At 44.2% G+C, this 13,109-nt stretch overlaps 1 protein-coding gene across 5 annotated transcripts in view; it reads right to left on the bottom strand.

Moving 5' to 3' along the window:
* The window catches only part of Alms1 (ALMS1 centrosome and basal body associated protein), a 119,931-nt gene extending 113,893 nt beyond the window's left edge, over nucleotides 1-6,038 (bottom strand). For 2 of the 5 annotated variants that reach the window (XM_037203861.1, XM_037203860.1), the window contains exon 1: nucleotides 5,608-6,038. In XM_037203861.1, the coding sequence (XP_037059756.1) occupies nucleotides 5,608-5,958 (351 nt within the window). In that variant the 5' untranslated portion in view covers nucleotides 5,959-6,038. The remainder of the gene's footprint in view (nucleotides 1-5,607) is intronic. The other 3 variants (XM_028860201.2, XM_028860202.2, XM_028860203.2) reach the window with 2 other exon arrangements.
* Between the last annotated feature and the right edge of the window lie 7,071 nt (nucleotides 6,039-13,109).

The following is a 13,109-nucleotide window of genomic DNA, read 5'->3' as shown; positions in this document are numbered from 1 at the left end:
CGTGAGTTCAAAGTCAGTCTGGTCCACATAGTGAGTTCCAAGACATCCAGGACTACACAGAGAGACCTTGCTTCTAAATAAATAAATATACAGGGGCTGGACAGATGGCTCGGTGGTTAAAAGCACTGGCTGCTCTTGCAGAGGACCCAGTGTTCAGTTCCCAGCACTCACAAGGAGGCTCCCAATCACCAATAACTCCGTCCAGTCAAGGGATCTGCCCCAGTCTTCTTACTGCACACAAGTGGTGCAGATATACACAGCAGCGAACATTCATACACATAAAATAAAAATAAATAAATCTAAAAAGTGTACTAAAATAGATAAAATGACACAGAATTCATACACCTCCGCAGTAAGAAAACCATCTGATTGTGGAAACAGATAAAGGTCCCCAGTAGTTTGTATCATACCACCCTGCATGTGCCCGATCTCTGCTCGTCCTGGAAGCTAAGCAGGATTCGGCCTAGTTATTACCTTAGCTGAGAGGTCAAGGGACAGAGGCAAGGCCCTGAGTTTCTCATTGAAAACCCAACAGGAGACAGACAGCCCAAATAAAGAAAGGGCAAGGGCTCTAAATGGACGACAGGTCTATAGAGTAAATCGATAAGCACAAGAAAATACGTTCACCATTAGTCAGACATGGTGAACAGGAGGTCTCATACAGTGCTAGCAAGAATGTAAAGCGGCACAGGCACACTGGAAAACAATCTGGCAGGCCCTTAAATGGCTTAAGACAGAACTGCCAAATGTCCAGCAATCCCACTACCAGATACATACCCAAGAGAAATGAACTCACATGCCCACACAACAACATCTCTGTTTAGAGCAGTAGCATTGTTAACAACCTAAAACAGAAAAAAAATGGGCTTTCCAAAAAATGAGCTGTTTCCTCAGATGAAAAGTAAATAAACCTCTACAGTGGCGAATCAAAAGAAAAGTACACAAAACTAAGACTGAGAAATGAAAATTGCCACAAAAAATTTAAAAAAAAAACTACAGCACTCCATTCTAATGAACTGTTGCCATTGCTGAAATGAAGGACTTTCTAGGAAAATCATAAATTATCAAAACTAACCCAAGAAACATGAGTATGTATATAGACCACACCTGAGAGGAATCTGGAAACACCATAATTTTGCTTCTGGTATGGCTCAAACATTAGAGAAACATTTCTACACAACTCATCTGTTCCAGGGCATAGAAAATATTCAATCCAGCACCTTTCATACAAATGGAATGGAATACCACAGACCAGGCAAAAGGCTCTGACCATGTGTTCTTTCTTCTGAAAACATGGCCACCTGCTATCAGAAGAGATGCTGAGCACTAGATGGAAGTTGGAGGGTAAGAGCAGAGGGAGAAGGGGCTGACAGGAAACTCAGAAAAATTTGCAAGCTGGGTTCATGGCTCCGTTAAAAGTCAAAAACCAGAATCTCTAGTGCAACAACCCATGAACATTACAGTCTCCCAAAAATAAATATTTTCCTTCCAAATGCAAGCTTCCAGGACAGGTGTTTGAATTCTTGTAAGCTGAAAGATGCGCAGGTCCAGCAGGAAAACAAAGGAGCAGAGGCTCTGAATCCCTCACTCCTCAACCAAGTCCTTAGAGAGCGGGACACACACACACACACACACACACACACACACACACAACACACACACAGAGCTGGCTCCACCTGTAAAGCCTGGTGACCTGAGTTCAATCCCAACATAAAGGGGGAAAACCGAGTCCATCTGCATTCAATCCTCAGCCCCTGCTCTGTTTTGGAGGAAGACAAGAAGATCCCTGGAACTTGCTGGTGGGCCAGCCTAACCTAGTCCAGTGAGCTACAAGTTCAGTGGCAGATCCTATCTCAAAAGTTAAGATGGAAGGTGTGGTGGTACACACCTTTAATCCCAACACTCTGGAGGCAGAGGTAGGTGGATCTCTATAAAGATCACTATGTAGATCAGGCTGGTCAAATTAAATAAATAAGGTGGGAAGCAATCCATATGTACCCATACACATATGCATATGTGCACACAAACACTACATCACATACACACACACACATAAAACAAACTTATTATTACAAAAATCTTACTACTTAGCAAGAGATAGATGACAGAGGAATTGAGTACTACACAATGAACACATCTTAAAAAACCTGGAGGAGTGGGGCAGAGTGGCACACACCTTTAATCTCAGCACTTGGGAGGCGGAAGCAGGTGAATCTCTGAGTTCAAGGCTAGCCCAGTCTACTACATAGGGAGTTTCAGAACAACCAGGGCTACATAGTCAAAGCGTGTGTGTGTGTGTGTGTGTGTGTGTGTGTGTGTGTGTGTGTGTGTGTGTAGGGGTGGACCTGGGGGAGGAGGGCTATAGCTCAGAGGCAGAGTTTGCCTAACATGCATCAAGATCAGGATTCACAATTCCCAACTTCATAAAACTAACTAAAAGTGAGCCGTCTACACCTTCCCATATTCTCTAATGTAAATAACTGATACAAGAAAAGAAAAAGCAGGACTGGATGTGACGACTACACCTTTCTTCCCAGCACTTGGGAAGCAGAGGCAGTCACAGTTCATCTTGATCAACTTAGCAAGTTCTAGGCCAGCCAGGGCTACATAGTGAGACCCTGTCTCAAAATCAAAACAAAATTCCAGGGAAGGAGAAAGACACCCCAAGCTCTAAGAAGCATTGAAACTAGCATTGAAACTAGAATTATATAGGTCACTGTAAACCAGGAAAACAATTTTCTCATATTAGGTATGGTAAAAGTTATAAAGTGAGCTAATTTAAGAATTCCTCCATTAGGCCTAAAGAAATAAATTTAAATATTCATAGTTATTCAAATAAGAAGTCAGAACAAAGTAAGTTAGAAGACCTAATTCAAAAGTATAGCTTCATTATGGTCTAGATGTAGCTAATGTAGTACCTAAAATTTCTGGCCCAGACCACTTCTCTAATCTTTCTTAGTACCCATCCAGCCAATTCATCATCACCAGCTCAAAGCTGACCTGGCCACATCTCAAGACAAGCACAGGCATTTATTCACTAAGCTAACACCTGGACACTACCCTTCACAAACAATCCGTTACTAAGAGGATGATTTTGCTTTCTAAGTGTCAATGCTGTTCTGGGATGGGGGTTGTGCCAAGCCATTCTAATCTCAGAGCAAGGCTGTTTTGGCCTCAAAGCGAAGCCCCTGCTGCCTTCAGAAAGAGCTAGCTTAACAAGCCCTGCTACAATCTGTCTCAGGGCATTGCTAACACCACTGTCTCCACTCTTTGATGAGCACACCAGACCATCAGAAATTTGACCCTGAGTGATGCATACCTGCCCTGCAGAGATAACCAGTCACAAAAAAAGAAACACCCAAGGATCCCACCAGAGAAGACTCCATGACACTGAGACAATGCCAAAAGAGCCTTCCATTGAAGAGCCTAAACTTTCTACTTCTGCCTTTTTGTCTGTGTGAATTCATTCACAGCACCAGGTCACCAGTCTGTCAACACTGTCCCTGGCATGACAAACATCACTTGAAACAGCCTACTTCTCCCTAGTCCCATCAATACTTCCATGTTCTATGTAGACTAGGCCAGCCTGGAATTCAAGAGACCCACTTGGCCTTGCCTCTAAATCAGTGATTCTCAACCTGTGGGTCTTGACCCCTTTGGGGGGTTGAATATCAGATATCTTGCATTACAATTCATAACAGCAGAAAAATTAGTTATGAAGTAGCAATGAAATAACTTTCTGATTGGGAGCCACAGCATTAGGAAGGTTGAGAACCACTGCTCTAAGTGCTGGAATTAAAAAGCATATGCCATCGCACCCTGCTCATTTCCTTATTCTAGAAACTTTTTGCCTGACAGTATTGCAACGACCCTCTAACTAGTGTCCCTCATTTATTCAGAATGCTCTAGTCTTCCCCTACCAGCACAGTTATCTACACTACTTGTTATCTTGCTGAAATATAAATCTAATCATAAACATCTCCTTTAAAACATTTTATGGACTCCCCAAAACTCCAGGGACAAATCCTTGAAATCCCTGGCATAACACATAAAGCCTTGTAGTCCAGACTCAACCTGTCGGCCTTCAATTCCTTGAAATGCCATGCTTTAAATGATGCAGCCTAGTGGTAAGGAGAATGTTTGCCTAGAATGCCCAAAGGCTGGGGTTCAACCCTAGTCCTACAAAATATTAAAACTTGTAAGATGTGAAAGTGTCACACTCTTGCTAACAGTGCTTTTCCTCATCTAGGCTTTTTTTCTTTTTTTGAAACCCTTGCTTAATTAGCCTTACAGTCTTCAAGGCAACTCGCCAACCTTCACGGACAAGTCCAGGTTACCTATTTTTCTGCATTCATAGCACTTTAGCATACACCATTATTCCTTATGAGACCATGTGAATTTTATCTGCCTCCCTCTTTAAAGTGGGAACATCAGGAAGGCAGGGGTTTGGGTCATCAAAATTTCCTTAGCATCAAGTACAATGTGTGGCACAAGGTGAATGCTTAAAGTCTAAGCTGATTGAATTAAACACTCCCTAAAATATCCAGCAGGCTCTTTACCAATCACAGTCTGTAGTATCACTGTGATGATGGAATTGTTCTGTAATTTCTATGTCCAAAGTAACAGTCACTAACTAAGCATGGCTATCAAGCACTTGTAAAATGATTAAACAGGGCCACTGAATTCCTAATTTTAGTAATTCTTTCTCCCCAAGTATTAGGGCTTGAACTCAGGGCCTTGCACACACTAGGCAAGACCTCTAACACCTAAATGCATCACCAGCCCTTCTAATTCTATATATTACTAATTAATATGTCAAGAACCACACGTGGCTGTATTTGAACAACAACAACGCAGTTCCTGACGGCTAAAAAGCATTAAATTAAGAACATGGTTAGTTTTAAAAATCTTGGCAGGACCTCTGTAAACTCGGTCTTTCTCCATTTAGTCTTGACTAGGTGCTTTCTAATATTCCAAACTAGAGCTGAATCACTTCCCTTCCAAGTTCCTGCCACTGGTTGGGGACCCATTAATTGCTACAAATGCAGGAAATTGCTATAAACAGGCGGGGAGCTTATCAAGACAGCCCATGCAGAGTACACAGCCTACACTAATTCTTCGGGGGCGGGGGTTCTTGCACTTCAATAAAACTAAGGTGCCAAATGTCTCTCCACTAGCTAGCTATTCCCCAAGCTCCCTCGCCAGCTCCCACCTTCTGCCCAAAAGGCCTTTCTAATTGAACGCTCTGGGAGTACCAGCTCCCTGCGCATCTGTCGTATCTGTCCTAGTTCAAAAAAAACCGGGACTCACTAAGAGGCGGGAAAGACACCAGAGATGTCATTGCCAGGAAGAACCCGAGATTGCAAGAGTTTGCCAGCCCCACAAGCAGGGGTCTCCGTAGGCAGGGCGACCCGCAGCGAGCAGGCCCCGAGATCCTGGACCAATTTCAGTAGTTCAAACACCTCGACTGGCGCTTGGGCCACAGCCCCGCTCCTCCCCACAGCCCCGCTCCTCCCCACAGCCCCGCTCCTCCCCACAGCCCCGCTCCTCCCCACAGCCCCGCTCCTCCCCACAGCCCCGCTCCTTGCTACAAGCGCCGCTACCCACCTCAGCCTCGCTCACTTGCTTCACAGGAGCGTACAGGTACCTCGGGGGCGGGGGCAGAGGGAAAGCCCTGCCAGCGTGGACAGGGTGAGCCTGCAGCCAGGCCTTAGCCATCTCGTCCTCCTCTTCATCCGTGCTCTCTCGCGGCTGAAACTCGCTGTTAAAATCCAAATCATCCAAATCCACCTCGGGCCCCGCCTCTTCTAATTCTTCCTCTTCCAACCTCACAGTCTCCTCAGAGGAATGGACCTCCTCGGTTTCCTCGGTCGCCGCCGCCGACGCGTTCTCCACCTCCTCTATCTCCTCCTCCTCCTCCTCCAGCTCGCCGGGCCACGGCAGGTCCTCCGGCTCCATGTTGGCTTCGCGCTCCAGGCGGCTGTGGGAGGAGGAGGAGAGAGGAGGGGGCGGGGCGTGGAGGAGAAGCGAATTGACTGGCGGTTGCGGACGTGCGCAGGCGCACTTGTCGCCACCGCCACAGGCTGGGCGGGGCTGCGAGTGAGCGCGCGCGTTGCTAGGGACGCCCCGCGGGGCGCGCAAGAAAGCCGCGGCAGAGGAGGACCGCGACTTGCTACGTCCTTTTTCGTCACCAGACCTTGCTTATTATACTGTATGCTCACAATAAACCTAGACCGGGCTCTTCTGGGGGCGCTAGGGCACTTCCTGCTCAATTCACCCCTGATTTTTTCTTTTTCGCCCTCAAATCCTAGGATAAGTCCATAATAATCACATTTGCAAATTACAGATTTTTAAAGGTTAGTGCCTTAAAGTGACAGTCCACAGCTGGCACCTGACCCAGCAGTTGTGAAGTGTAAGGAAATAAGTGAATTTTTTTTTAATGGACGCTGGCGTCCAAAACAGGAACTGGGATCTGACTTTACCACATGCAGTGGTGTGAGAAGGACTGCCTATAAAAAGAGGTTAAGAGGCCCCTGCAGGGCTGGCAAGACGGTTCTGCAGGGGCCTCTTACGATAAGGCATCTACAGGGAGCCTAAAGGTCTGAGTTCGATCCTCAGAACCCATATAAAGGTGGAAGGAGAGAACCAATTCTCCTAAATTGTCCTTATTGAGGGGAGGCGGCGGAGAAGAATGGGAGGTAGCCCGGTAGTATGGCACATGCCTTTAATCCCAGCATTTGGGAGGCAGAGGCAATTGGATCTCTGTGAGTTCAAGGCCAGCCTAGTCTACACAGGGAGTTTCAAGACAACCATAGAGTTTCAAGGGTGCCATAGAGAGGCCCTGTCAAAAACATTTTAAAAAGAGGGTCAGCAAAATGGCTTAGCAGATAAAGGCACATGCTCACTCCACTCCCACTATTCATGACAGGCTTCTAAGCATCAAGGCTGCACCTCCAAAACCTAAAGGCATAACCAATTGGGAACCAAGTATTCAACTGACTGAAACATTGAATGAGACATTTCTAGTTTAAACCGTCACAGATAGACATGTGTTCCTGTCTCCCCGAGAAAAAGCCACAAGTATGCCTAGTATCTGGAACAGCCTCTGGCGTTTAAGGAGATGCTCAGTAAACAGTGTCAAATTAAATGAACAAAGTCCATATTGAATTGACTGGTCAGAAGATGATAAATAGAATGCTGGAATAAATTTGGCTTCCCTTGGAGTTCCTATAGCTGTCTACCTACTGGAGAACTTTTGACTTCCTCTCCCTACCTGGAGGCATCAGATAGGCAGAAAGTGAAGTGCACCTCCTGGTGTTTGTGTGGGTAGAGGGAAACCGATTATAACTTGCAGTTGACTCCAGGTGCCAGACCCTCACAGGATGAATCATTGCCACCAATGGCTAAAGAAATAACTCCAAAAAAATGATAATTATATATGGCATATATAGAAAATTTTGCTATATATGTGTGCATACCTATGTGTTTGGAAAAATAGATGAGCAGATAAATACACAGAAAAATATGGTAAAGGGCCAGAAAATTTAGAAATAAAAACATAAAGGAAATACATGATAAGCCAGTGAAGGCAAAATGAAGTATTCAGTAAGTTACTATTTGCTCTAATTTCATCTCTGCTACTGTGGTAAACTACTTCTCAAAAAGCAATTTAGGGAGAAAGGGTTTATTTTAGCTCACAGTCCCAACTTGTTTACAGTCCATCACAGCAGGAAAGTCAAGGCAGCAGGTCACACCACATCCACAGTCAAGAACAGAGAGACATTAATACCTGTATGCTTGCTTGTTTGTGAGAGACTGTCTCGTTAGTTAATGCAGGAAGACCCTGCCCACTGTGGGCGGCACCATTCCCGAGGCAGGAGGTCCAGAACTGGATAAGAGTAGAAAAATCAAATGGAGAACAATAAAGCAAATGTGCATGCATTCATTTCTCTCTGCTCGCGACTATGGATGTCATGTGACTAGTCTGAAGCTCCTGCCTCCAGAACTTACCCACCATGGTGGACTATACTCTCAAATTGTGAACCAAAACAAGCCCATCTTCCCTTAAATTGCTCTTGTCAGGGTGTTTTATTACAACAACAGAAAAATAACCAAGGCTGAGGCTTATCCAGCCTGATGACCAGTTCCAGATATGCCACATTTTCAAGACCTTTTGTTTGAAACCCACTTGCAGGTGTCCGTATCTAGTCCAGCAGTATTCTTCAGTTAGAAGTAATGGAAGTGACTAGTCTGGGTCAGTTTGCTTGTTTGAGATAGGACCTCACTCTGCAGCCTAGGCTGTCTTGGAACTGTGTTTGCTGACCTCAAGCCTGTGGGGATCCTCCTTCTTTAGCTTCTCCAGTGCAAGAACTATAGGTATCAGCTACATGTCTGGCTTCCTCTAGTTAATATAATTGAAAAAAAAAATTTATTGGAAAGGAGCAATCTAGCTCACATACCTTGCCAAACAGAACATCTCAGTTAATTCATGGTCTAGAAAAATTGAATGAAATGCTATTTGAAAACATCAGCATCAGTAACTAAACCACCTTGTATGAAACATAATGAAATTATAAGAAACATGAAGTTGCATAACTCAAAACAGACAACTACATATCTACAGTTTACATGCAACACAATAACCTCAAGACTCCTCATTCTTGCAAGTGGACACAAACTACAGAATACCACTTCACCCCTGTTCATATCTGCTTCCTGTCTCAGCCTGCATCACAGGGTCTTTTATCCACTAGATGACCCCACACTCCATTTCTGAGGGGTCTTACCTTTATAGGGTGGCTGTCATCTTCCCTTACATGACATTGTTAGATATGCCGTTCTTAGAGAATGCCCCAGATGATCACCTGTGTTCCAGATACATTCCCTTTTAAACATTTTTTTCAGATTCATTTATTAATGTGTATGAATGTTTTGTCTGCATTTATGTATGTGTACCATATGTGTGCCTGGTATCTGAGGAAGTCAAAGGAGGATGTGGAATCCCTTAGAACTGGAGTTACAGTTGGTTGTGAGCCACCATCTGGGTCCCAGGACTACTGTAAAAGTAAGTACTCTTAACCTACAAGCCTGCTCTCTCAAGATCTGTTCTCTCCTCGCTCCATTCTGTGGCTCACTCTCTAGTTCCCTTTGATCATCAGAATCGATTACCCTTGCCAAATAGAAAGCCCCTTTCTGCCCTATTAAGCCAGGTACATGAAAAATAAACCATCAAGTGACAGTTTCAACTTCCAGTCCAGTGGAGCCCTCTTGTCGTGTTCATGTTAGAAACTAATTCTTTCAAGCCAGAGACACAGAGACAAAAAATGTGGCAAAAATTCAAAGACAATGAAGCAAACAAACATTTTGCATTGAAAATGAACAACTGCCTTTATTAACTTGGTTCCCAGGACCATGAATTCTGACTGTGAAAGAAATTTCACTATTTCTGAAATGGTAGCATTTCAGAGGTAAGGTACCCACTCCCCTTCCCTAACTCCCTTGGTTATCTCAGGTCTGGCCCAGTGACAGCCTGAACAGCCCACTAAATGATGCTGTAAGCTCAAAGTGAGGACATTCATGAGAAGATCTGCAATTTCTGTGGTATTCTTCTTTCTTAGTGTATTAGGCAAAGTGAGAGAGGGTGTTATATAGAGATATAGATGTGAAGGAGGATAGGGACTCGTTATAAAAATTAGGTTATGTGGTTATGGAGGCTGAAAGGTCACACAACAGGTGGGAGATTCAGGGTTCTTGGTCCAAGGAACCTTATATATAACTTTCAATCTGAAGCATAAGGACTCAAGAATCTGATGCAATCCAAGGACTGGATTTCTGTGATTCAAGAGCAAGGGTGTGAAGTATCTGGGCTCTACTAAAGACAGAGTTCTACCCAGGCTCCCAGATAAATGGATAATGCCAGCCTACACAAGAAAAGATCTTCTTCACTCAGTCCACCAACCCAGGTACTACTCCCTAGAAAAGCTCAGGTGATACCTGACATTGACCTCTGGATACTTGTACCCACTTGTATACATGCCTTTAATTCCAGCACTTGGAAAGCAGAGATAGGCAGATCCCGAGTTCAAGGCCAGTCTGTTTTCTACATAGGAAGTTTCAAGCCAGTCTGGGCTACATAGTAAGACTCTGTCTCAAAAAACAAACAAACAAACAAACAAACAGAACCTCCCTTTAGTTTATAATTTTAGTAGGAAAGGGGATTACTAAGTACTTCCATTAAGCCCTTTCTACCACAACTGACAAATTTAAGGTCGGGAAACAATGTGTATTTTTCTGTCAGTGGCTGGATATCTCTACTTCAACTGTAAAAGTCAAAAACTAGGGGAAAAAAACCACAGGATGTATTTGAAGACCCACTGTGAAAAGAATGTCAAGGGTCTGGGGAAATGCCTCAGTGGGAAAAGGGCTTGCTGCACAAATCCCAGGACTTGGGTTAGATTCCCCACCTCCACGTCAAGCGGGTATGGCAGCGAAGACCTAGTCCTAGGGCTGGGGGAAGGAGACAGGAACACCCCTGGGGCTCACTGGCCAGCCAGTCTAGCTGAGCTCCAAGTTCAGTGAGATACCGTCTCTCAAAAAAATAAGATGGAGAAGGTGGAGAGATGCTTCAGCGGTTGAAAGCACTTGCTGCTCTTGCAGAGGGTTCGGTTCCCAGCACTCACGTGATGGCTCACAAATGCCTGTAACTCTAATTCCAGGGGATCTGACTCCTTCTTCTGACCTCCCCAGGCACCAGGCATGCACATGGCACACATATGAACATGCTGGCAGAACACTTATAACCATAAAAAAGAAATAGAAATAAAAGAGAAAAAATAAGACAGACAACAACTGAGGATGACACCTGACAACCTCTGGACACTTGCACCCACTTGTACACATACACACATACCATATCAACCCAAGTGCAATCACCTAGCTCTCTGAAGTCCCACCCTAAATAATGTCCCACAATAGACTCAAGCTCCGCAGGTAGATCAGCCTTGGGTTAGAGCCAGTTACAATTCCTGGGAGGTCTGCTTTTCTCTCTTTCCCCAGGTTCAGTTACCATGGTGAGCAGGTATGTGTCCCTTTGGGGAAGACAGTAAGAGTTGGTCTGTGTTTCTAAGTGACATCAGGAGACCTGATGACTTTTGTTCAAAGGGTCCAGACTCAGAAATGGGAAAGAAGTGAGAAGCCCTATTTTTTTGTTTGTTTGTTTTGTTTTTGTTGTGTTAGCTTACGTCAGGACTCCACGCACTTACAGGACTCTCCTCCTCCTCTTTCTGGTTTGATCATTTAAGTAGAACCTCAGTGAGCTGTCCATGTGGCCGGCAGTGCCCACAGGAACCACACCAAAGCTCTCTGTGGCTCAACTATTTCGATTTCCACTTTAACCATGAACCCATGAGGGAGTCAGGCCCACCTTTCCTCCATTGTTAAGGTTGCATTGTGGCCTCCACTTCTTGTGATATGATCATCTCTACCAGCAGGTCCAAAGAGCACATTTCAATAGGAAAATACCATGAATTACCCCTTTCCTTCCAATTCTATTTTTTTAGAATTATTTATCTTTATTTTATGTGTATGAGTATTTTACATGTATGTCTGTGCACCACTCACTCATGCGCCTGGTGCCTATGGAGGTCAGGAGAGGGCAACTGGTCTCCTGGAACTAGAGTTAACAGACATTTGTGAGCACCGTGCAGATGCTGAGAACCAATCAATCCCCAGTCTCGGAAAGAACAGCAAGTGTCCTTACCTGCTAAGGCCTCTCTCCACTCTTTTTCCATTTTTCTAAGCCCAGATAAAAGGAACATTCTCTGAGCCTTCTCAGGTAAGTTACTTAGGAAAGGGGTAAGAGATACATGCGCACTGGATAAATACAAATTCCAGAACACTTGTCCCTGGGTTTCTGTTTCACAGTGTTGTTCATTTCTGGTATGTAATTTGATTTCTCGACTACGAGTTGTGTAAGCTACCTTTCCCACTACAACTAAGCAGCCAGACCCTCTAAGATTAAATAAGTTGAAAGGAGTCTAAAAGTGTGTTGCTGGCACTGGAGAGCTCGCTCAGCTTTTTTTTTTTTTTTAAAGACTTATTTCTTTATTGTGCATATAGTGTTCTACCTGCAGGCCAGAAGAGGGCACCAGATCTCATTACAGATGGTTGTGAGCCACCATGTGGTTGCTGGGAATTGAACTCAGGACCCCTGGAAGAGCCATCACTCCAAAACCTGTTGGCTCAGCTTTTAAGAATATTTGCTGCTATTAATCCCAGCACTCGGGAGCAGAGCCAGGCAAATCTCTGTGAGTTCGAGGCCAGCCTGGTCTCCAAAGCGAGTTCCAGGAAAGGCGCAAAGCTACACAGAGAAACCCTGTCTCCAAAAAAAAAAAAAAAAAAAAAGAATATTTGCTGCTCTTGCAGAGAACCCAGGTTCAGTTCCTAGTACCCACATTGAGCAACTCATAACCACCTGTAACTCCAGGGCACCTGCCTGAACATACATCTACTCAGTCATACACACATACAAATAAAATAAAAATAAACATTTGTAAACTACTTTTTAAAAAGCATGCTGCTAATTTTTGGAACTCTGTGTCCATATACATTATTCATGTCTGTTAAAATAAATTAGCAAAAAAAAAAATCTTCCATTTCATTTGCTAAATAGGCTTTGACTTCATAATTGGACCCCTGGGAGATGAGATAATTCGGCTCTACTTAAAGATTTAGATATAATGAGAGGAAGTAAAAAGAGGCATGGTCTAATGATTGGCATCCACGTGAAAGCAAACCATGGAGGAAAGAAAGAAAAGGGGCCAGGCGGTGGTGGCGCACGCCTTTAATCCCAGCACTCGGGAGGCAGAGCTAGGCGGATCTCTGTGAGTTCGAGGCCAGCCTGGGCTACCAAGTGAGTTCAGGAAAGGCGCAAAGCTACACAGAGAAACCCTGTCTCAAAAAACAAAAAAAAAAAAAAAAAAAAAAAAAAAAAGAAAGAAAGAAAAAAAAAAAGAAAGAAAGAAAGAAAGAAAAGGGATTCAAACTGCCCCAGAAGTTAGCATCAGGTAAGGTGGGGTGGAGAGGGCTTCTGCTTACAAGAAAGAATCAGT

This window comes from Peromyscus leucopus, chromosome 3, assembly GCF_004664715.2.
Source record: "Peromyscus leucopus breed LL Stock chromosome 3, UCI_PerLeu_2.1, whole genome shotgun sequence".
Lineage (NCBI taxonomy): Eukaryota > Metazoa > Chordata > Mammalia > Rodentia > Cricetidae > Peromyscus > Peromyscus leucopus.
Note: the sequence above shows the minus strand (reverse complement) of the source record. Positions and strands in the feature narration are given on the sequence as shown.